Source organism: Rhipicephalus sanguineus, chromosome 10, assembly GCF_013339695.2.
Source record: "Rhipicephalus sanguineus isolate Rsan-2018 chromosome 10, BIME_Rsan_1.4, whole genome shotgun sequence".
In the NCBI taxonomy this organism is placed as follows: Eukaryota; Metazoa; Arthropoda; class Arachnida; order Ixodida; family Ixodidae; genus Rhipicephalus; species Rhipicephalus sanguineus.
Window position 1 is genome coordinate 26,482,254 of NC_051185.1, and position 24,652 is coordinate 26,506,905.

The 24,652-nt window shown below is 46.8% G+C and overlaps 1 protein-coding gene across 4 annotated transcripts in view; it reads right to left on the bottom strand.

The window, feature by feature from the left end:
• LOC119407289 (TNF receptor-associated factor 3-like) overlaps positions 1-24,652 on the bottom strand; it is a 195,644-nt gene that overhangs the window by 160,916 nt on the left and 10,076 nt on the right. For 2 of the 4 annotated variants that reach the window (XM_049419607.1, XM_049419609.1), the window contains exon 2: positions 22,993-23,203. In XM_049419607.1, coding sequence (XP_049275564.1) covers positions 22,993-23,203 — 211 coding nt within the window. The remainder of the gene's footprint in view (positions 1-22,992; positions 23,204-24,652) is intronic. The other 2 variants (XM_049419606.1, XM_049419608.1) reach the window with 1 other exon arrangement.

Below are 24,652 nucleotides of genomic sequence, written 5' to 3' on the forward strand. Positions count from 1 at the left end.
TGCTCTGGGCAATCAGCATTTGATAAACGATGCCCACCGGCAGCTACCGTGTGCGTTAGCCCACCTACCTTTCAAACATTCCGGAGCAGTTTGTTTGTCTCGCCGATTGACACGGCCCGTGACAGCGCAGCAGTTACCTAGTAGTAGATGAGAACGGGTGATATGCCTCTGCACTTTGCTAAAAAGCCAGCAGTGCAGGAGGATTGGCCATCGCAGACCATAGGCTCAACAAAAACACTTCGCAGCCGCACTGGCATTTTTGTGCGTCCGAATTCACGCCAGACACGAACACGTGCCACAGCATTTATTTTATCGTCGATCTTGTCCTTCACGATGACCCAAATGAGCTATTCGGCAGCACCTTCGATAAAACACCACGTTTTCCCATCGCAGTCTAGAAAGCCCAGTATTTCTATCAGCACAATTAGCACATGGGCCTCTTGGACCGCAGTCTTTGCCTCACATGGACCGCCATCTTTGCCAACGTTGCCTAACTTCGCAGGGCCCCTGGATTTCGTTTTAAGTGCGAATATACAGTTGCAGCATGCTTGGAATCTCACTACGATATTCCTTCTGTACATTGCAAAAATTTGATTTAAGACACTGAACAAGCCGGAAGTAATAGCGCACGTAGTGAGAAAGCTTCTCGAAGAGACATCCCAGTCTTCGGTGAAGGAGCAAGAAGCCATTATCTAAGCTCTCAGGAGCCTTAGGACACAGGGTAGGCTGAAATTAAAAAAAAAAGAATCGAAATTTGGTTTTTTGCTTGTTTGGAATGACGAGGCCTTCCTTAACAATATCCAGTGCCCCACACATTTTCCCGCCTTTTCACTGAGCCAAAAAGACCAGGTTTTCGAGACCAACTGACGAGCAGCCACGTCACTGTGTCCTCGAAAAGAGGACACAGTTACGCAAAAGGGAAAGTGGCGAGAGCAACTTGGCTAGATTATTGAGGACCATCTGAAGTGTCTCACAATTGATGACCCATTCCTAATCCAAAACTCGCAGGCATTGGTTGAATTTTTTAAACAGTCAAATCAAATTGGTGTGCACGCTTTTTCAATAGACATAAAAGACCTATATTATTCACTGCCTCACGATGAATTATTTGAATGTATAAGGGATAACATAGATGCCTTTGGTGAATCGAATTTCCAGGTAAAAACGGGTATCAGTGCACAGAATTTCCTGGACCTCATTTTGATGTACCTTACCTCTACGTTCGCCGAGCGAATGCATTTATCTGCAGAAAAAAGTGGTTTCAATCGGCTCGTGCATAGCAACTTTACTGAGCGATTTGGTGTTGGCCAAAATGGGCAATTTACTGCAGAGAAAAATTAGAAGGTACGCATGTCATCAAAGTATTTAGGTACGTGGATGACTTTTGGGTTGTTTTGAAGTGTAATTCTTCCATGTTCCACTCGCTGTCGGCCAAAACGTTAAGCATGTTTGAAAATTATTTGAGGCCTCTTCTGCTGATACATGAGATGGCCCGAGAATGACACCTTATTATTTTTAGATTTAAGACTATTATTTAGTGCACATCATATTTGTGGGCGTTACGAACCAGGTGCGCAGAAACCAATGCTTCCTTTTTCTTCCGCCCACAGCAAGCTAGTGAAGCTAGGCATAGCACGTACCGGCCTTGGTAATTCTTTGAAGAAGTCGTCTCATCACAGTATTTCTGCGAGTTTCAAAGCTCAAGTGTCCCGACTTATGGCTTCAGGTTTCACAGAGGTGTTCATCACGTCTGTCGCAGAGTCCATCTTCCGGACTAGTAAGGCAGAGCAGAAGAAAGGACAAGATCCGGGCAACACGGCGAAAGAACGTGAAATGATAGCCGTTGTTTCATACAAACACCGGATATCTCACAGACTCTCAAGGAAATCGGCAAACGTGCCGGCGTTCGAGTGCTGTTTCCTGCACCGTTCAAATTAATAAGTCTAGCTAAATCAACAAGCCCCCTCAAGAAGCACTCATTCCCAGGGTTTGGGGACATTGGTGCGTGGCGCCATCTCTCGGCGGTAGCAACGCCGTCCCGCCTTAAATGAATTTGAAATGAGGAAAAAAATCATATCTATTGAAAAAAGCAAGCTACGAACTAAGACTTGGGGGGTTCTATACAGTAGAGACCTACTGGAACGTTTTGGTAAAATTGCAGTATCGCACTACAAAGCATGTGGCTTCCCCGGACACTTGAACACCGCCCATTAGAAACACATGGGGCCCCATTGTAAAACATTAAACACTCTGGGAAGCCACGCGGTTTCTAATGCGACACTGTAATTTTAACAGAATGTTCAAATAAGTCTCTACTTTATAGAACTGGTAGTCTATTTTGATAACTTTTTTCGTCAGGTATGAATTTTTTTCGCCTATTTCCCATTCAGTTGCGGCAGGCCACCGCAGTCACCGACGAGAGATGGCGGTACGTGCATATGTCTTTAAATACTGGTCATGCATCTGCTGAATGTGATGTTAAACATAGGACTAGGTATGTGCAATGCTCGCGAGAAGTTGTCTATAGGGTGCCCCTTTCCTGTGGTGCATGCTATGTCGGACAGACCGGAAGGTGTCTAAACGACCGACTGAGGAAACATGCTAACAATGTTAGAAACGGGAAAGATGGGTTTCTTGCAGAGCATTGTACTGAGGACACAGTGACGCTGTATAAACACAGAGATGACCGCACCCGAATCATCGTCGAGGCTGCGCAGATGGCACGTGAACACGACTTCCTTGTCTCTCTCCGAGAAGGAATTAAGGTTTCTGGAAAGTGTCGGCGCGCGCAACTAGTGATAGTCTTTTTTGCTGTTTTTTTTTGTTTTCCTTTATGTTTTCTTAGGTTTCTTTTTTGTGGTGTTTTTGGTGTCTGAATTTTTGCCTGGCTCCTTTGCATTGCTCAGCTTTTGTCAAGTGGTTTGTGTCACCTATATATTTTGTGTTCTGCACAATAAACCTAGTTGGAAGTTAGCGCTCGTCTTCGTGTACCCTTTGTCCTTGTCCTGAGTTCGCGATATAAAAATCGTCATGACCTACCAACTAGCTCAAGTCGCCACCCTTCTAAATTTTCATGCCCCAACATACAATATGATTTTCGTGCTATTCCATGTAGAACGTAATGCACGCTTATGTTTCCGCAATGTAAAGACGATGTCTTCCACTGCTAAGACTAAAAATGCTTCTATCAAATTTACTGGTTATAATTTATTTTACTCTACCTGAGCAAGCTTCCAATGCTGGTACGTCTTCTTCTGAGGCTGGGATAGAGTGTTCAAAACAAGGCCCTTCAATTTTCTCGTTTGTTTGTTTGTTTGTTTGTTTTGTTACGCTGAGACGATGCAAATCCATTAAGGCCTTACAGTATACTAGAACGACATTCTTTCTTTCGAACGATATGTATAGAGGTGATGACACGCATTAAATCGTCATTTCCTTCCGGATAATCTAATCATTGCTTGGTTTTTGCTATTCTTTGAGCGGATTAGAGTGTACACTGAAAACTGCAGCTTTTACCACTACAGCGTAACATATACGTTAATTCTTGCTTCTTGTTCTTGATGCGACTAAAAAATCACAGCATATCCACGGAGTGAATGATGATGAGTGGGCGAAGCTGCGGAGGTTCATCGGTAAACCGTGAATCTTCCGTGAATTCTGCCCAGTACATCATCACCGACGTGAGATCGGGCGCGTTTATACTAAAGGTTCGATGAGTTATGACGACTTGCAGCTCACTTTAATTTTACATGTACGCTGTGAATTTTCATTGTTTAGAAAACCATTGCTTTAGAAAAATCTGGCGTCTTTCGTTAAGCAGCTGGCGTCTTTTCGTTTTGCTTTAGAAACATCTGGCGTTCTTTCGTTCTGTTTTTACAAAACATCTGGTGTCTTTCGCTGGTTTATTTCATCAATCAACGGCGTTTTGAACAAAATTTTTATTGTTTAATCACGCACAGGAGAAATCTCACCAGGCACTACCTTGGAGGTAAACAATGGCTGCTAATGGGAATGAGAGACAGAAGAAGTCGGCTTTTAGCTAACACTTACACTTCTACTTCTACTAACGTTTCCTACTGGAACATGCCAATGGCTGCTAATGGGGAATGAGAGACAAAAGAATTCGGCTTTTAGTTAACGCGCACGCTGCGAATTTTTTATTGTTCAACAACGCACAGGAAGAATCTCCCACCGGCACCACCTTGGAGGTCAAAGCGTAAGACTTGTTACGGACTACGACTGCTACTACTACCACTACTACGACGACGACGACGACTACGAGGGACGAACGGGTGCCGCCTTAAGGAGCTTCGCCCCTAAAATTATTTGATTGAGTTCGTTGAAAGGAGGAGGAGTAATAAACTTTATTGATACGGAAAAAGATAATAATAATATCTGGGCTTTAACGTCCCAAAACCATGATATGATTATGAGGGATGTCATCTAGCATCCCGTCAGCCATGCTGGACGGGGTGCTAGATTGGGACCCACGGGGCCGCAACTCCAGCAGACCAGTCCGTCAGTCTGGACTGTATATGGCAGTTCGTCCTTCTTAAAGACCTATCCCACGTTTCTGCTGAGGGAGTTGACTACAAGGGCTCCCCGGGGAGGGCGGCTTGTTGGGGCGCCTTCATAATATGTGGTCTTGTCCTGCCTGTACTAGGCCACAGTTAATACACTTATCCAGCTTCTCGTCTTTCGCAACTGCCGCCAGCCTTCTCGGGCTGAGTATGCAATGTGTTTGAGCCTTTCTTAGTGTCGTTGATAGGGCCCGGGTTATTTCTTCGTCTGTCGGTGAATAATATGCAGTCTTTGTTCTCTGTGCCTGCGGAGCCGGTCGCCGTGGTTGAGCGCCGCCCACCACAAAGGCCGTGGAAGCATAAACCGGGCGGTGGTGCAGCCTCAGGAACTAAACCCGAGCTTGTTGAAAGATTATGAGGAGCTACGATCGTTGCGGCGCCTGGCGGAGAAGATCTCAACCACGCGCTTCTTTGTACGTGGCCTCTGAGGTCCTCTTCGGCACCGCGACGAAACACAAAGTTGACCTAAGGAATACATTGAAGCACACGAATGCCTACGTGCGAGTATCACTACCAGACACCCAAGTCAAGAATTAGGGTTGCTTCCAAATTTATTAGATGCGAAGTATCTTATGGCGGAGTTCAATCCGGTGGTGGTGTGCGGCGTGACCACCGTTACTGCGCATACTCTCTCCGCTTCCCCTCTCCACTTCCCTTCTCAGCTCCCCTTTTCCCCTCTTCCTCTGCAACGCGGGCTAGACATGCCGAAATTCTCTCCTGCGCAACGCCGCGATGAGCACCAGCGCATGCGCGTCCCCTCCCCCTCTCTCTCCTCTCCTACGCTGCCCCCCTCTCGCAAGACTGTCGACCGCGTTCCCCGCTCGCCCTGTGAGGATTAACGGCCAGGCCAGAGGGAAGACAAGACGCGCGTAGCGTTCCTCTTCGCGTTCCACGACGCGAGGTCGGTAGCTTGCCCAACGAACGCCAACGGAACGCGATCGTGCAACTGCTCCGGCTTCGCATCGCCTCAGGGTCCCCTTTAGCGGGAAATGATGTAATTTTTTATTTATTTATTTATTTATTTATTTATTTATTTATTTATTTATTTATTTGTTTGTTTGTTTGTTTGTTTGTTTGTTTGTTTGTTTGTTTGTTTGTTTGTTTGTTTGTTTGTTTCATACTGCGGACTCATGGTCCAAGTAGGACAGGCCAACGTTTCTAGAGTTTCGCAGCTCCCCATAGATGCTTGCTTTCCGAAGTGGACGCGACGGCCGACGCAAGAACTAGCGGCGCTGCAGTTCCATCTTGCATCATGCATCACGCGTCGTCTGCTACAACACCCATGTGACCTATCGTCGCCGCAGCTTTCGAGGGCCGTGACAGCCGAGATTCCGACATTAAGCGTCTTCAATAACCTCGACTGTTTCAAAAAGCGATCATTTCACAAGCTATGCTCCGTAGACACAAAAAGATAATTAAACGTGACGTATAATAATGGTACAATCTCGCCCGTCTAGCTGTCCTCTCGCACGAATATTCCATTGCCGTCAACCTGTGTTTAGCCGCCACGGTGAAACAGTGGTTACGGTGCTCGGCTGCTGACCCGAAGGTTGCGGGATTGATCACGACTATGGCGGTTGAAATTTTTCTACGCAGGCGAAAATGACACTGGCTCATGTACTTAGATTTGTCATCCGGAGCAAGTCGTAAAACAGAGGACCGTTTGTGACGTGCCATTGTGGCCGTCGGTTTCTATGGGTTCCGAGGCGGCGTAAGAAAGACGACCGAACACATTGGAGACCAGGCAGCGACTGCTAGACCCTTTTCTTTATTCTTCGAAGCTGGGCCCGAGCGCGCGCGAGCAAGGCGCCGATCTTTGTTTTCTTCGCGCGAAAGAGCGAGACACCCACCGAGCGTCGCCTGCTATCGCTAGTGACACCGTTGTTAATTTTCGGGCGAATTAATTACAATTTCTTGAGAAAGGCGCACAACCCGAACTACGGTTGATCAACGTACCTGATTTGTGTTCCCTGAGCTCGGTTAGGCGACTTGTAGCGAAGTTAGTCTTCACGATTTTGGTGGGTTAGGCGTTCAGAAGATATTAGATGCGAAGTATCTTAAGGCCGAGCTCAATCCGGTGGTGTGCGGCGTGACCACCCTTACTGCGCATGCGCATACCCTCTCCACACACCTCCTCTCCACTCACCCTCCTCCCTTTCCCTCTCCACTTTTCCTCTCCATTTCACCTCTCCACTTCCCATCTCCACTTTCCCTCTCCCCATCCCCTCTCCACTTCCCTCTCTACTTTCCCTCTCCCCTCCCCCTCTCCCTTACCCCTCTCCCCTCCCCCTTTCCACTCTTCCTCTGAAACGCGGGCTAGACATGCCGAAATTCTCTCCTGCGCAACGCCGCGATGAGCTCGAGCGCATGCGCGTCCCCTCCCCTTCTCTCTCCTCTCCTACGCTGCCCCCCTCTCGCCCGCCTGTCGACCGCGTTCCCCGCTCGCCCTGTGAGAATTAACGGCCAGGCTAGATTGAAGATACGACGCGCGTAGCGTCCCTCTTCGCGTTCCACGACGCGAGGTCGGTAGCATGCCCAACGAACGCCAACGGAACGCGATCGTGCAAGTGCTCCGGCTTCGCATCGCCTCATGGTCCCCTTCAGCGGGAGATGGTGTAATTTTTTCTTGCCAAGTCCCTGCTCTTATTCGGAGAAGTGATGACCGGTGTTCGTTTCCGAGCAGCTCGTGCAACACGCGCATGAAGATGGCATTCTTCAGTTTTGTCCCTTTCACACACGCTGAATCGAAAGAACTGCTTCCCAAGCGATCATCGTTCGCAAACAATCACGCGCGGAGTACGGAGAAAGCGAACACAGGAAAACGCGCAACGCGTCGCAAGCGGCTACTCCTCGCGCGTCTGAGATCGCTGCGGCAGGTGCTTCGCCTCCGCGATTAGCTTCGGCAATGCGCCATTGAGAGCAACGGTGCGTTGCCGTATCCGATCCCGGGGGCCACGGTAAGTGAAGCAAAATGGAACAGGAGCGCTGTAAGTTCACGCGGTGGCTGTGTGTGCCGGCACGCGAGCGGAGTTGCGAAACTGTATTGGTTCTAAAAACGTTGGGTCAGGCAACATCCGATAGTATGACTTCACCGCAAAAAAAAAAAAAAAAAGAAAGGAACACTTTTGCGCGTTTTAAACAGCTACCTCAGGGAGCAGGACATAGGCAGTTCATTTGCTATTTTCTCTGTATATGAACTAATGGTGATCTTGAAGCCACGGTTAATAAAATGTTTTAAGGTGCCACGTGCGAAAACTACGATATCATTACGAGACACCACATAGGGGGAACTCCATCGTAGTTTTGACCACCTGTGTTTCTTTAACGTGCCCTAAAATCTAAGTGCACAGATATTAAGAATTTACCGGCGCAAAAAAAAGACGGTACATTTAGGAAGGACACACACACATACACAAATCCTTCCTAAATGTTCCGTCTTTCTTAGCGCTGGTAAATTCTTAATCATGAACCAACTCGCCGAAGCAGCACCACAGATATTCGTCCACTTTATGTGCCTCGCAATGCGCCCGCCGCGGCCGGGAATCGAGCCCGCGCCCTCGAGGTTAGCAGCGTGCCGCCCTACGTGCTAAGCTACCACGGTGGGTAAAAACGCAGGGTTGTCAAAAACGACGCGTTGACAGAAATGACTTGACAAGAATCTTCCGAAACCCTAAAGATGTAACTCATTCTGCTATCTTATGTCACACGCCCGTATGTAATTATTTCCTGCGTTTTGAAAGTGCTGCTTCTTTGGGTATTAAACCGAATAAACCTTCATCTGGAGGTTTCCCGTCGCTCTATGAAAAGATTTCGTAAAGCTAAATGAACATTCGCGAAACACGATTCCTCTAGATCACAAAATTAAAATAATTCAAGCATCCAGAAACTGTGGCGAAATACACGACTGAACGTGAATTACGAACGTTTAAACACAAAGAACCCTGTGGTCAAGTAGTATTATTTCATCGCACTGTTTGCTTATAAATGCCTGCAAATGTTACACATTATTTTTCTGAATTACCACAAAGCCCATGTTTATGTTTGGTTTTTGCGACATAGATTCTAACGCTATCTGGGTAATTCATTTGAATATTTATCAGGCGTTCCGTCTAAGTCTTACGAGTAATCTCGCTGTATGCTTCAAACGCGTCAACGATCGGGATGTTGTTACGGCGCCCCTTTTTCACGAAATGTTAAAGTATCTCACATTCGAAGATGTAACTTCAATGTGATTTAATGCGATTTTAATGAACCGTTTCAATGCTTCATTAATGAGCTCGGCTCGGTTAAAAGCATCAACTATGAGTATCACTATTCCTGACGTTAGTGAGGCAATTAATTCTAAAAAGACAGGGCTTGCAAACACGGACACAGGAATGAATACTTACTACACAGAATGAATACGGACACAGAATGAATACTTGTCTTTTTAGAATGAATATTTAGAAACTAGCTCAGCGCTCTGTTATTATGAGGCAATTAAATCTCACATTGCATGCTCTTTCGATTTTAACGCATTCTTGGAAAAATCCAGACGCTTGCCTGATTTTTTCAGTTCGCTGCTTATGCAAATCTCTTTTCTCCTTCTTCTGTGTATTTTTTCTTGTTCGCGCACTGAATTTTGAACGAACTAGCACCCCTTTTCATCTGGGCCCTGGGTACCCTGCATTTTCCTTTATGGACCCTACCTGTATTGTAAAATATAGAAGACCGCACCGCTTTAACCTGAGCTCACCTAAATGTTTTGGATCCATGGTAGCAAGTATGGGCTCCCCAAGCATCGCTTAGTGGCGCTGCTGCTCTTGACAGGCAGCGCCATCTCTGGCATAAAAATACAAACTTGGTGCACGCAACGCGCGTTTTCCGTTCTCTCCAATGCGCTGCCGCTCGCTTCCGTGCACGTTCAGAGCTCTCGCGGCGCATTGCGGCGCCTCACAGTGTACCGCTTGCAGTGCGATCTTCAAAAGGATCTTCAAGCTTGACTGGCACATCTGAAAAGCGAACTTGATAAAAGTAGAAAGGCTTGTCAATCACGTTTACGGTGCAGAGCAGACGATCGACGACAACGAGGCCCGACTCAAAGCGAAATGCATTTCCCAAGTCACGATTACACCGTTAGGACGTATACGTCGAGGTAAGTCTCATTCTGTCATGTTAAAGATGCGTAATGGTCCAGATGCACTCCGAAATGAAGCCGGGCACGTTATTGATGTTCTGCGGTGTGGACTACGAATCATATGATTGTTGTTTTTATATGGCATGCCTGCAGTAGCACCCGTGTACTTTCGTGAACAAACGTTTGCGGCGTTCTTCCTGAAGACATGAGCAGAAATTTAGGCAGGTTTTCTGTCATTTGTTGTCCTGCCATTCATCAATGAATCTCAATCCTCAAACTGAGGTTCATTTTTCGCGAATTGACGTCTTGTCATGGTTTGAAAGAATGTTGGGAGGTATGTTACGACTATTATGCAAGCGTGGGGATATACCTTACGTCGGCACTGAAGTTCAGAAAGCACTGGCATTGAGAAAACTTTACACAACTAAACAACCTTCAGACACAGCCAGTGCTTATCTACCTATTGATGCGCGACCGTTACACAGTGTACACTGCGATAGCTCTTATTCAAGGCCCATCTTAGTAACTCTCGTCGGCAACCTAAGTTCCTCTCGAATTTCTGCGACATCGTATTTATTTACCCCTTGCAAGGGGAGGATCAAAACACTGACTAAGAAGAAAAAGAAGAAATTGAGTAGCCGAGAGGACATAATCCCTAACCTGCCCGCAGCGAGCCAGTTAGAAAACAACAAAACAAAGTCCACCACCGCCTATGACACGCGGACGTACTGATTCATGAAACGCAGAACGAAGACGCCTTTCACGTATGCGTCACGTAAAAGCCGTGATAGGGCTTCGCACTTCAATTTGCCTTTTCGTATAACTCGTCGTAGCTGTACACTGGTGGTCATTTCGAAACAGCACAAGTCCAATAAGTCACGTCCAAACAGGGAGGAACATAAGGCCTCACTATTAATTCACGAGAGAAAGAAAACTCAGGTAGCGGAAAAAAACTATTGGGTGAACCTATCGCAGTTTCTGGCAAGTATGATGCAGGACCAGCCCAAACAGACTAAACTGGCCATTTCGCTTCGCGCAGCTGCTATAAAAATCTCTTGGAGCACCAAGGACGTTCAATGCAAATGCGAAGATGCCATATCGACTTATCGGCGTTCAATAAAAGTTCGCTTGCGAAATGCGCTCACCGGCTGCTTTTTTTATTTTATTACTGTTATTTTTTTATTTTTTTTTATTTTTTTATTTTGCAAAACGCTTAATAGGTTTTTAGCTTATCGCTGGAAATACCAATCGAGACACAATCAGGCTGTTCCCTCTGAGCAAAGAAAAAGACGCCTGTACATCTGCATTCTTTCGATGGACTCAGCATAAATGCTTGAGCATGCCTGTGTGATAACATTCTAACGTAGCCTATTCAGTACTAGTTTGATTACAATAACTAAAGTGAAAGTAATGTCGCACACCACGCAATAGTGATGAACTGTGACTGACTGTGTGCTGTGTTCATAGGTCGGCAAAAATGTGGAGCACAGTCAGACTCACTCATGAAATATATTTCGCCTTCAGGGCTCACTCGGACTCAACCTCATCAAAATTTTCCTCATCAGGACTCACTCGGACTCAGACTCACTGAAATTTTTCTCAACCGGACTCACTCGGACTCAAACTCACCAAAATATTGCTGACTCGGAGTGACGCAGACTCAGACTCAGCTCAAGCTGAGTTTGAGTCTGCGTGACTCCGAGTTAGTAAATATTGAGATGGTGTATGAACGCTACTGCTTTGAAGTAGACGAGTATAAGCGTGAGTCGTCATAAGGCTGATAGTAATGCGTAGGTAGGACCATAGGTCGACACAAAAAGTGTAGATCTCACTCAGACTCACTCATGAAGTAGATTTCGCCCTCAGGACTCCCTCGGACTCAAACTCACCAAAATATTACTCACCCGGATTCAGACACACGAAAATATTACTCAGCCTGACCCACTCAGACTCACAGCTCAATCTGAGTCTGAGTGAGTCTGAGTGAGACGACTCATGAGTGAGCTTGCCGACCTATGGCTGCGTTATCTGCTGTTTCTCTCTTTCCTCTTTTTCCTCTCCATCTTTTAATCTCCTCCCTCTGTTCCATTGTGCGGGGTAGCACAGCGGCTGTTCTAAACATGTTAGCCTCTCTGCCTTTTCTTCTCTACTATTTCTTCTTTTTTCAATTACCTAACTTTAGAATCAACGAAGCTGGGCAGAAAATTTCAATGAGAAAGTTGTACAGCGGTTTGCAGAACCTCCAGTTAGGCAGTTTCTAACTGCCTGATTGCGAGCCGTCTTAGGAAATGCATAAGGAAACGTGCGACTTTTTATTTCAGTTATTCACTCCGTCTTTCATGTCATTGCGGCGGTTTCAGAGGGCGGTCTCCCGCTCGACGCTGGAAGGGTACGTGTGCTCCGATTCCGAAACTATTCCGATAACGTCGTCAAGTGGCGGCTGACGTGAGCTAGCGCCAACAAATGTCTTGTCTGTAGCGTAGCTAAGGATACAGTGAGAAAACACGCGAGGGGCGACGCAACCGGAATGTTCTACTTTTTATGCCGACGTTGGCCTTAATCTCTTACGTATCGTGATCTAGGATCCGCTGCCCGACATGGCCGGGTGAGCCACGAAAGCGCAGTGAGCTACGAAACGTCGAGATAAAGGCTGCGCATGCAATCATGATCGCTTAGCCTGCGCACACCGCCTCTTCTTTTGTTCTCTTCACAGCAGAAGGAACTCATTATAAGGCTCTATAGGGCATACTTTATCAATCCAATATGCTAATACAATGAGTTAAGACTCTATGGTGCCAGTGCCACTAAATGTTATCAATCCATTATCACAATACAATGAGTGGCCACCTATCTATCAGCACAGTCGCAAGAAGCCGCTGGCAACGACTTTCAAGGAAGCGTACTCATTGTATTTCGTGCTTCATGCATATATGCGTCCAAATATGAGAACGTTTTCGATTGCAAAGAAGTGATTGCTGAAGTGAGGGTTAGGCGAGTTACGCAGTTAAGTGTCTTTTTTTAACAATTTTATCAGTTGTTTTACTTTCCGTGTGGTGTGTATAATTTCACGGTTTATCCAAGGGTTGTGCCTTTTTTGTTCGTTTTCTTTTACCAGGGATCTAACTTCGGAAGAATATAACGGTTTTAAGTCTCGGCCATAGCAAATCAGTGTCTAATCCAGGTTCATTGGCAAGCTGCTCAAAAGAAGAATATTCACAGGAAAGGTGTGAGTCTACGCTGGAATCATCGGCATTCTTAAAATCGAGATAAGTGACAAGAGATTTGGAAGGTGCTATAAGGCCATGAACAGGGATCGAACAGGTTACAAGGTGGTGGTCTGATATACCGTCTAATAGTTGAATGATGACATATTATACATAAAGCGATCATCATCATCAGTCACTAGGGCTTGGCTGCCCGACGGTTTTCACGGCATGTTTTATGTGATGACATCTGATGCAGGCAAAAGTAGCACGAGCGCTCCTGTGTTAGATGAGCTTCAGGTCCTCAATTCGGATCCCTAACAAGACGACATCGTGTTGAAAGAACGCTAAAGCGGTGGTACGCGTAGCGCTGGCGTAGCCAGAAGTTGGGGGAGAGGAGAGGGCGGGTTTGATGGGGGGAGCTAAACCCCTGATGCTCCTCAGGTGTTAGGGGTTGACTCCCCCTCCCCCCAATTTTTTTCAGTTTTACATGCGTATATACGAGCACACACATACAAACGGGCGCACGAACATATATATATATATATACATAAAGGGGGGTTCAACCCCCTCCCCCCATGAACAAAATTTCTGGCGGCGCCCGTGACCTGTAGATTAGTTGCTGTGCACCGTAGAAACAACAACCGTGTTCTACGATGATCTGCAAATCTCATCTTTTCTTCAAAACGTGCATTCTGGCCAGTAAGGACAATGTTCCTAGAAACGTGTTTATTGAACGAGATATTCAACAATGCATTTCACAACGAGAACGTGGCGCTAGGGCAATCGCAAGCATGACAGGTAACAGAGGTAACCGCAATTAATAAAGCGCGATAGGATATGCCACAAGTTTGACACGCGCCTATCAAGAAGGTGATTCTAATTCGACAATACACTACACCCGGGCAGCGAGCCAAAATTCAACAGTGCACACGTGTTTACCATCACTTCACCGAACTCGCAAACTATGATTTAAAAAACAAGTATACCGTTTCCATATGTATACTGATGCTGCCAGCTACACCCTAGTTCGACTCATTCAACTAGTTCAGCTGTACTCTGAAGTTATTCTGGTTTAGTGTCTCTGTCTTCCGTCAAACATGCCAAGAGAAACGCAGACACGCATTTACGTTTGAAGTTTGAGCACTGCTTTGCACCTGGGCCACAAAACACTGCCACATAGTGAAGTTTGTACAGAGAACCGGCAATGACAGGCAGAGCATTTACCTCCAGAGGCAGTATGTCACGCGAGTAAATTCCAAACACAGGCGTGCGAAGCGTTCATTTTTAGGAATGAAAAAGGTACCAGCGAAGTGGATAATGTTTAAAGGAAGCAATCTCCCCCTTCCCCCTTTCTATTTCACTCTTCCTGGACCCTTCCCAACTGAGGCCCTTACTATCAGAAGGCAGGGCAAAGAAAAGGTATTAGGGTTGAGAGGCCCTTCACCTGTCTCCCCCCTCCCCTATGTGCACATGCCTGGGATTCTAATCAAGCGTGTTTGTTATCACCCAACAATTCATTGTTTCCTCACAGGCGGTATAGCAACAATAGCAGCGCTCATGCTCACACTAGGTACAGTGTTAGTGCTACTCAACAGAGCGTGGACAGCAGGCGCTACAAGAGGTTCACGGAATAAATGTCTTACAATCGCTTGCGAACGCCCTAGCACTCCGAATATTTCCATTATGTTCTGCTGTTTCGGCTAAATTATAGTTAACCCGAATTATAGTTAGCACGAAGAATCAATGTTACAAACGCAACACGGGCCTTCTCGGGCTTCATTCCGCGCAGTCAACGAACAAAAAAAAACGTAGGTATAAAATTTTAAACGTATGAGTGAATAAATATTTTATTGGCACAAGCTTTTCACCTACATGCACAAAACGTAAGGAACAAGAAATTTAGAGGTGACTACTTCACACGGTAGCCAGAAGTTCAATCAAAACATCACTAAGATGAACTCACACGGATACATTAAGTGGAAAGGAGGTTGTGGCAGTGCAGCATACACTCATTGTTTAATTTTGGGCTTCGTTATCATGCACGGGCCTGGCCGGCACTTTCACGTAGAGAAATTAGTAAAGCAGAAATGATCACACTAGAGAAGGGAAGTGACACTCTAGGCAGTCGAGCGTTTGACCGGCGCTTCTTATTAGCCTTTAAATGAAAAACAGATTTGAAACAGCAATGTTCCGTTCAGAGGATAACTTTGGAATTCCACTTTCAGATCATCATGTGTTATCCGGAATGTCTGATGAAAATGTACGAGTGAATTTTCATCATGCTTACAGTAGCAAGGCACTTGAAACGAACGAATTTTAAGAAAAGAATGCTGCTTGATGAGGGCAGTGATGACAAGCGAAGGCTTTTTGCACGGAGAGCCCTCCAGCATACCGTTGAACTCAATATCCAGATAAAGAAAGTGCCCATCCTGAAAAACTTCAACCCTAGAATACGCATCCCTCGTGTGCAAAACAGTTATCTTAGAAATATTTGTGTTCTCCCCCTGCAATAGCATACCTTCGTGGATATTTTCGATGACCAGTTCATATGACAAGTCACGCTTTTCCCTCCATGTACCTTTATGCCCCGATGACTCTTTGTATAACATTAAATGACATTTCACATTCATAGGTCCATGACCAGTGATAGCGTATTGCGGGTAATCCCCCGACGAAACTTTTCTCATAATTTCCAGAACACCTGCTGGCAGGTGGGTGAAGTAATCCAACTTGCGAGGTGTAACCGCAGTATCAAAGCAGGAGAAAGGCGAGGACGTGGTCGCTTCCTCGGCCGGATTTCGCCTAGATCGCAGACGTTCCGGCATCGCTGTGGAAATCGTGGCCGCACCTTGAACGACCTCTGCGCTCAAGTTTTGCTGAGATTCCCCGACCTCGCGAGTGACTTCGGCCAATCTGAGTTCCTGGCTTCTGACCTGTTCTGCGAGCTCATTCACCTGGCTCTGCACAGCAGGGAGCGTCTGGTCGTGGTTAGAGTCCCTCACAAGGGTCTTCAGTTCTTCCAGAGCAGCACTGACTTCTTGAAGTGTCAGTGCTGCAGATTCAGCTGACGGGATCTCTGTGCGTGCTGAGGAAACAGGGGCAGTGCATCCGGCTGTGTAGTGCGATGACAGGTCTCGGTGCAAGATTTCCTCGCCACATCGAGTACACTCCACGGTGTGAAATGTGCATTCGTTCTCGTAGTGTCCAAGCATGTCTTCCACAGCAGCTTTATACTGACATCCGTGCGCATCGTTCCAGCAATAAACCTACGTAGCAACCAGAAAAAGAAAAGCATACAATCGCATCGAGGCCCCAAGCGAATGCACAGAGATAGTAAAGAACATTAACTAGGGAAGTGCTAATATTGTAGGTTTTGAATACGAATCGAATATTTTCCTTGTTCAAATTATATTCGACTTGAAAAATGATTATTCGAATTTTTCCGCTTATTCAGTCACGACCGCATATGCGGTTAAAGAGGTGAATATTTGGACAAATTTGTATATGCGAAAGTAACGATTTACGAATGCTACGAATTCTAATTCTTAAAGCAAAACATCCTTAACAAGTACTCGCTGTGTTAACATTATGGCTCGTGGTTGCTGTATACTACCGTCAGTGCATCGTTTATGCTGGTTTCCCAGCCATTCGCGATCTCTTACTTTAACGGCTAAAAAATACCTTAGTTCTCCGCTTCGTCTTGATGCCCAGCATGCCCCTGCTACTGGGGTGGTTTCTGTTTCACTAAGCCGTATTCTATAGCTCTCTTATACAGCATATGTTGTAAGTTCGCGCTCCTTGAACACGTGCAATAAGATAATCGTTAACAACGTTACCTAAGCAAAGTTGTGATGCTTGGGAAAAAAGTCGCAGCGTCGCTGCAAGAGCAAAGCAATGAATGCGATGGCAACAAATTGGAATGTTGCACGAAGTAAGGCTAGGAGCTAACTTCCTTAGGATCAGATCTGCCGTAGCTCTACTAAACGCTGGCGCTAGGGAACATGGTTGCTGCAGCGTGCAAAGCGACCTTTGTGCTGTCTACTGCTTCAACGCAACGCAAGCGGTACGAGCACATCTCGTAATAAGGTATCATTCGTCTGTTATTCTTCGTCGAGATGGCGCGCGCGCAGCCGCAACCGCTTGCTCAGTGTTCGCCTGCAGGAGCGACGCCTCCTTGCGGCACCCCTCCATGCGTGTTCGTGCGACGGAGAGGGCCGGCGCGTTTCCTCTCTGTTTGAGCCGCGACTCGCACGCTTTCACTTGCACAGGAACATACAGGTGATGTTATCGATTTGGACCATAATTAAAAGCTTGTTGATTCAACCCCCGTCAATTCGGAAAATTGGATAATTCGGACGTGTTTTCTGGTCCTGGCAAGCACATGTATTGGTTAATGGCATCAGACTCATTTTTGTGGTCATATTTGGCCACAACCCGGTTAATTCGGACGATCCTCGGAGCGCGCCAAGAACGAAGCGCCGTGAATGTGCGACACAAATTAGAGAAAACGGCGTTTGCGAAAAACCGAAATGGCCGCCGGTCTTTATAAAAGCGCAGTTGCCATCCACAGTGTGAACGGTCACAATCGCGTTGTTGGCCACCAAGGCTTCAGAGGCTGCGGCAAACGCGTTCTGTTTTCGAAAGAGTATGCTTGGGCACGTCGGTAATTTATGTTCACTTTTTAGCGCATAAATGAACAAGAACGGAAAGCGACGCGGACACAGCGCTGACTTCTAACATGTGCTTTATTTTCCTACGTTTATATACAACAGAAAGCAACGCACCCAGGCGCATGGTACATCTAAAAGAGCAAAGATGCATGCGTGCATGGAAACTTAAGATACCGATTCTGATGCATAAACCGATACTGGATTCTTTTTTTGAGATCAAGAGGTCATTTAGAATAACATTACCATGGAGTCACCCTGAAGACCTTGCTTAAAAAATTAAGCTTTTTTTTAAGATCGATTGAAGGCGCACTAACGCACATGTCTCCCAGACTAGCGATCTTCACCGCTTCAATTATCTCACAGTCTGGGAGACATGTGCGTTAGTGCGCCTTCAATCGATCTTTATAAAAAAGTACTTGATTTTTTAAGCAAGATCCATAGGGTGACTCGACGGTAATGACATTCTAGAATGACCTCTTCATATCGGAAAGAAAAAATCCGGTATCGGTTTGTTTTGACTGCATATCTTAACTTTCCATGCATGCATGCATCTTTGCTCTTTTACATGTATTCATCCTGTACAATGCACCTGGGTCGTGCGTTGCTTTCTGTTGTATATATACGTACCACTGTGGAAAATAAACCATAATTTGGAAGTCAGTGCTGTGTCCACGTCGCTTTTCGTTGTTGTTCGATTATGCGCCAAAAAGGGAACCGTTTTCGAATTTACTCGGCGCACGCGAACTGCGTGGGCGCTATCTAGGATCGCGACAATAGTAACCGGGGTCAAGGCTGCGACAAGCAGTAATTTCGTTTTCGCCGCGTGCCTTCAGAACTGCGTAGTCGGCATTCGTGATTGTGCACTGACGAGTCAGATTCAATCAGCAGCTGATACGGCAGTGCTCAGCAGTTTCTTTTCGAATCTGGACGTAGGCCGCGCACGTGCCTTCAGCATAGGCGTGCGTACGGGAGGGGAGGGCAGGGGGGGGGGGCAATGCCAGCGTCATACATTGACATAATTGGGAGGGGGCGGGGGCGCTGCGACGAACCTTCCCCCCCCCCCCCTTGAAGAGGAACCCTGCGCATGCCTATGGCCTTCAGAACAGCGTGGACGCTATGATCATCCAGAGCGGACGCGGCACACAGTAGCTTTTGTCTGAAATTTTTACCGCGCAAAAAAGACGAAGACAGAGGGATGTACGACGACAGTGTCGTCGTACCTCCCTCTGTCCTCGTCTTCTTTGTGCGGTCAAAATGTCAAGCAGTAAGCGCCAAACTCAAGTTCTCTTGAAACACAGTAGCTTCGTTTTCACTTCGGGCATTGCATGTGTAATGCAAACCTCCTTGGTGTAATGTCACAAACCTCAAGCATGTCACAAACCTCAAGCTTCAGCCGCGGTCCTCTGGCTCGCCTAAAACTCGCTTGCTACATTGTGATGGACGAAAGATCTGTTATAAGCTCTTTATACGGTGAAAAAAACGCCAGGCCTGCGCTGAAACCGCAGCACAGTCACAGCGAAAGCTGGAAGAGCGGCGTTTCTAGAGCCCGTTAAGCTCTCTTGGGGCTACAATACAAGTACACTAGAAAGGTACCCACTACGCCATAAATCACAATTTTTGTGAAGTTGGGAAGCACCTACTAAGCCATTATTCGTAATTCTGCGGAGAAGCGAGGCACCAGCTACACGTCTGAAAGGCATTATGTGCACTTTGTTGACGCGACGACTGATGACGATGAAGAATTATGGCTCAGCCCTTTGTAATGGGTTGGAAGCTTTAAACGGCCCACCAGTTATGCAATTTGCATTGGGTGACGCCCGGTCGCTATTTCCCTCTCCCGTCATGCTGTATAACATACATTGACGTGGGAGAGAGACGGGGGGGGGGGGGCGAAGACCTTTACTGAGACCCCGAGGAAATGGATCATGCGCCTATGGGCTTCCTTGGCAAGCAATACAAGTGCACTTGCGAGGAACCCACTACGCTATACATCATTGTAATTTTACTGAGACCCCGAGGAAATGGGTCATGCGCTTATGGGCTTCCTTGGCAACCAATACAAGTGCACTTGCGAGGAACCCACTACGCTCTAAATCATTGTAATTTTTGAGAAGTAGGGCAGCACGCACTGTGCCATTTTTTGTCATTCTACGGAGAGCGTCGGTACCTGCTAAACCCATGTAAGGCATTATGCGCACTTTGTTGATGCTGTGCCTGATGACGATGAAGAATTATGGCAGAGTCCTTTGTAATGGGTTGGAAGCATTCAACAACCTACTCGTTGCGCAATTCGCATTGTGTGACGCCCGGTTACAGAATTCGCGTTGTGCGACGCTTGGTGCTTATTTTATTCTTCTACCACGCTATATTGCATATGCTAATGTGGTTCCTTCCCGACATGAAGCTTGTATAGGACCTTTTTGCAAAGCAGTTTCAAGCACCGGCATGGCTCAGAGGTTGAATACTGGGCTCCACGCAGAGGGCCCAGGTTCGAACCTCGTTCCATCCTGGAATTTTTTTCTTATTTCGTTTTTTTTTTCTTATTTCGAGCGATACTGGTTACGGACACCGGCGGCGGCGGCGGCGGCGGCAGCGGCGGACAACTACGGCGCCAAAAACGGCCGGTGAAATGATCTCATAACAGCTTTCGCTGTAAAAAATTATCCTGACATGCGCGTGGTGATCTTAGTGTGGTGGCGGTACGTAATAAGAGATGACTTCAGAGCACGTTCGGGCTTGAGACACGGAGGTCTTGAGCCGCGGTAACTTTGTGAATGAAGTCGCGAATGACGAAAATTGCGGCTTTTACAGTGCTATTATGCAAAAAAGTACTCAAATTTACGTATTCATCAAATAAAAAGAAAAAGAAAATGCATTGATGTAATATGCACCTGCTTATTGGTTTCTTGACGTATTCGATAATTCGGCCATTCGGATAATTCGGACTTTTTTGCGGTCCCGTGAAACCAATTTAACGAGGTTTTACAGTATATGGACATGACGGCGACGGGCGAGACTATACGCCTCGAGAGTCCATATAATTGCTAAGCAAAAAAAAAAAGTCAATATTCGAGCATTACATAGCATCAGGGGAACGGTATTTTGCACTTTTGTAAGGTTTGTTACATCACGTTAAGAGCACTCGCCTTGTGAACATGTGAAGCAGCTAATTTTTTAGAGCAATAATTTATAATTACATCATTATCAAAATATATGCAATGTGCTGCAGCCAAATGACACACTTTCATTATTTATTTTAGAGGATTGATCAAAGGTGTCATTACTTCGCGTGTTGCAAATCTTAAGCGATGCACAGCACCGCAAGGCGTTGCCATAGACGGCAAGGGGTTAGAACGGAGCGAAGAAATTAAGAAATTTGCAGCAATGAAATGGAATCAGCTAGCGCAACGCATGGTGCGTTGGAAATCATAGCAAGAGGCCTTTTTGTTTGTGCTGCACTTCGACATAAGGTAGGCTGATCATGATAACAAACATTCGATATTCGAAGAGAGTTTTTTGCCTCATTTATATGCGATAGGTATCTCGAAATTTGCATATTCGCACACCCCTAATATTAACGCGTTGTTCGCTCTGACTTTCACAAAAACCGCTGCAGACATGACAGGGAATTCTATATCAACAATAATTTTGGAGTTCCTTTTTAATTTGTTGAGGATTGCATAAGCGTAGGTCTTGGGTCTCAGAAACTTTTAGGACCATTTCTACATATAGTCACAACTTCAACGTGTGTATATCTATTGGCTTACATGTGACTATTCGCATATTACACAATGCATCTGAACTAGTACTTTTTCTGCCGCGTCAGCGCTCCAGTGGACAAGAAGTAACAAAAGGAGCACGATTTGAAGGTTGCTTCACTGCCGGCACTCAACACAAGCAGTTAAGCAGAACATGTAACTCGCACAAATATTAGCTTACCACACCTACAGTTAAGACCTCTATTATCAGATGCCACCGGCATTCCTTCCATCAACTCAATTTCTACGGCAACCCATGATCCGCTAGCAGTAAGAAGTCTACTGACAAACCGAAATTCTCCTTTACGCACTGGAATCGAAGTTCATTGAACCGCTGTTCTGTGTGACACGAATATGGAACAACAAACAGCATGAACCTCTACCGGCACAGTGTACACATCGAGTTAGTGGCTCCCCAAATCACCTAAGAGGGGGAGGGGGGCGCAAAATCTGCCGCATACATTGACCCTTCTAGTCACCCAAGAGAGGGGGGGGGGGGCGAAATCTGCCTGATACATTGACTTAGTAGGGCGGGGGGGGGGGGGGGGGGCTGCTATGAACCTTTTTTCCCCTCCTCCTCCTGATGGGTAACCCTGCGCACGCTTATGCACATAGATACATTTAATGCCGCTTATCAAGCGATTGTTACGTGCCGTCCAGCTTTTACTGAAAACAGTCTGAATCTTGCTCGACCACGTAACAACGGTATTATTCGACAAGCTCATTGTGACGCCCCAAAATTAAAACGGAGCATGCGAGCTGTGGCCGAGCTGAGAAAAAATGCATGCCAGCGCTTTGTGAACAGATGCGCTGGAGATATCGAGTGCGTCGGCATATCTGGCTGACCCATGCAGATATTTTGACTCTCGCTTTATCGCCGGCTCGAGCGAAGCCGCGCTGCTACCATCACTGCTCGTCAGGGGCGAAGGTGGCGGCATTCCTGGAGATGCGGAAAGCGCATGCCTCCGAAGATTTCTTCACGATGCGGGCCAAACAAATGCATAAAGCATTGAAAGCACCCCTGACTAGCTGTGATGGAAGCAGCGTGGCTTCGCTCGAGCTGGCGATAAGGCGAGCGTCAAATTATCGCGATGGGTCAGCCAGATATGCCGACGCGCTCTCGCTATCTGCAGCGCATCTCCTGATAGAGCGCGCTGGCATGAAGTCTTGCCTAGTTTGGCCACAGATGGCGTGTTCAGTTTCATTTTTGATGCACCTGTATGCCAAAAAGGCTTCAAAGGCTGCAGTACCTTTAACCTGCGAAAAATAGCTCTCCGCGCCCGCAACAAAAAACGAACGATTTGACGTCGTATCCTAAGTACATCGAAGTTCATGACTCAAGAGGCTATCCGTGCCATCACGTGGGCTAGCGTGGTCTCCTTGTTCTCGCGGTCTTTTCGATAGCCACTCATAGAAGGCAATGATTTATGGTTATTAAGTATATCAGTTCTCACATGTGAAAAGACCAACTCAAAAGGACAGACTGGCGGGCTAGTGTCCCATTGCGCTCTTTCACCGACCGTGTGATTCCTTACGCTACCGCCGAAATTAAAAATGACAAGCCTGAGGTTGCTGAGGTCAAAGGCATGCAGCAGTACGAGAAATGCAAGTGAACAACTAAATGAAAAATTTACGAAAGAATGGCACAAATCGTATTCTCACCTTCAAAGGCTTCGCTTTCCCCACGGGGAAGTCAACAGCACAGCATTCCGCTTCATCGAACGGGTGTTGATCCAAGGGACACCGCCCACCTTGGGAACTGGCTGCGTGGCACGATTGACAGAGGACGTGTCCGCATGGTAGAACCAGAATCCGCTTGGGAATCATGCAGCAGAGGCCGCACACACGCGAACTGGGCACTTCATCGACAAACCTCGTCGGTCGCCAGTTGACGCCAGCGACGGCGTAGTCGCGAAAACAGTGCACTTGTCGGAGATCCGGCACTGGCGTTTCCACTTCGGAAGCGAATCCTTCACTGGCGAAAGGACAGCGTGGCTTTCCAGTCACCGAGCTTATCGCTCGTCGGTGGTCGCGCTTACTTCCACTTGTCGCATAGCAACAAGGAGAGATAAAAGTTCGGCAGATCTCATGCGTTGGCGGAATCCGTTTCATGCGCCGCAGCCGGCAAGTAATTGTCTACGCTGCATTTTCTTGACTTTGAGCAGCGTTACGAGGCGGATTGACGTGTTTTTGTAAGTGTAGTAGCTGTGGCGGGATCGAATCCCGGCCGCGGCGGCTGCATTTTCGATAGAGGCGAAAATGTTTGAGGCCCGTGTACTTAGATTTAAGCCGCGTTCAGACTGCAGTCGCATCTGTCATAAGTGTCGTATCGCGTAACTGCTGTAACGTGTGTTTACATTGCTAGCGACCACGAGTGTTCACATTGAGCCCTTCGGTAATATACGTTTTTTTACGACAGGCCAATCAGAGCTCTGGCCTTCCAACATGGCGCCGTTGGTCGTAGAGAATGGGTCTTTGAGCCACTTCATCGACGAGCAACTCATCGCTGCACAATGAAGGCCCTTCCGCACTCTTCGTGGAACTTGCCGCGAGAACACAAAACAACGACCACGGGCAAACCAACTCCACAGACACGCTGCTGCATGCCATGACGCGCATGACGACGCGGAATCTGGGGAGACCGGAGGCCCCGTGAGCGTAAGGTGAAAACCGAAACTGCTTTGCCCATTGGTCGTGCCGTAACGGTCGCATCAGTAGTGGTCGTAAAAGTCGCGGACCCGCCAACATTTACTCCCGAAACGTTACGTACTTTACGCTAAATACAACAACGTCTGAACAAGCTCAATACGTTGATTACGTTTACAGTCGCGATCCTTACCGACGATCCGTACGTTGCGCACGTATTCTGAACACGGCTTTAGGTGGACGTTAAAGAGCCCCAGGTGGTCGAAATTACCAGAGCCCTCCACTACGGCGTCTGCCATAATCATATCGTGGTTTTGGGACGTTAAACCCCAGATATTATTATTATTGTAATAGTTGTGTGCACATCGTGGGCTTACCAAGGACGTCGACTACATTGGCTCTTATAGGGTAACGTATGGTCTGACGTAACGAGAGAACTCACGTTAGAGCACAGACGTCAGTATTACCGAAACGAAGTGCACTTTACGGTGCGATAATGTGAATATCATACGCTAATTATCATATGTAACATTCATTAGCGTATTCCTACGCGGTCGAGCAAAGCATGAATATAGCTTGCTGAACCATGGGAATACAAATGTAATGTTTATTAGACTGCTATGAAAGCGGAGCCAACACTGGAACCACATTTAACGTTAACTCATCGTGGAGCCTG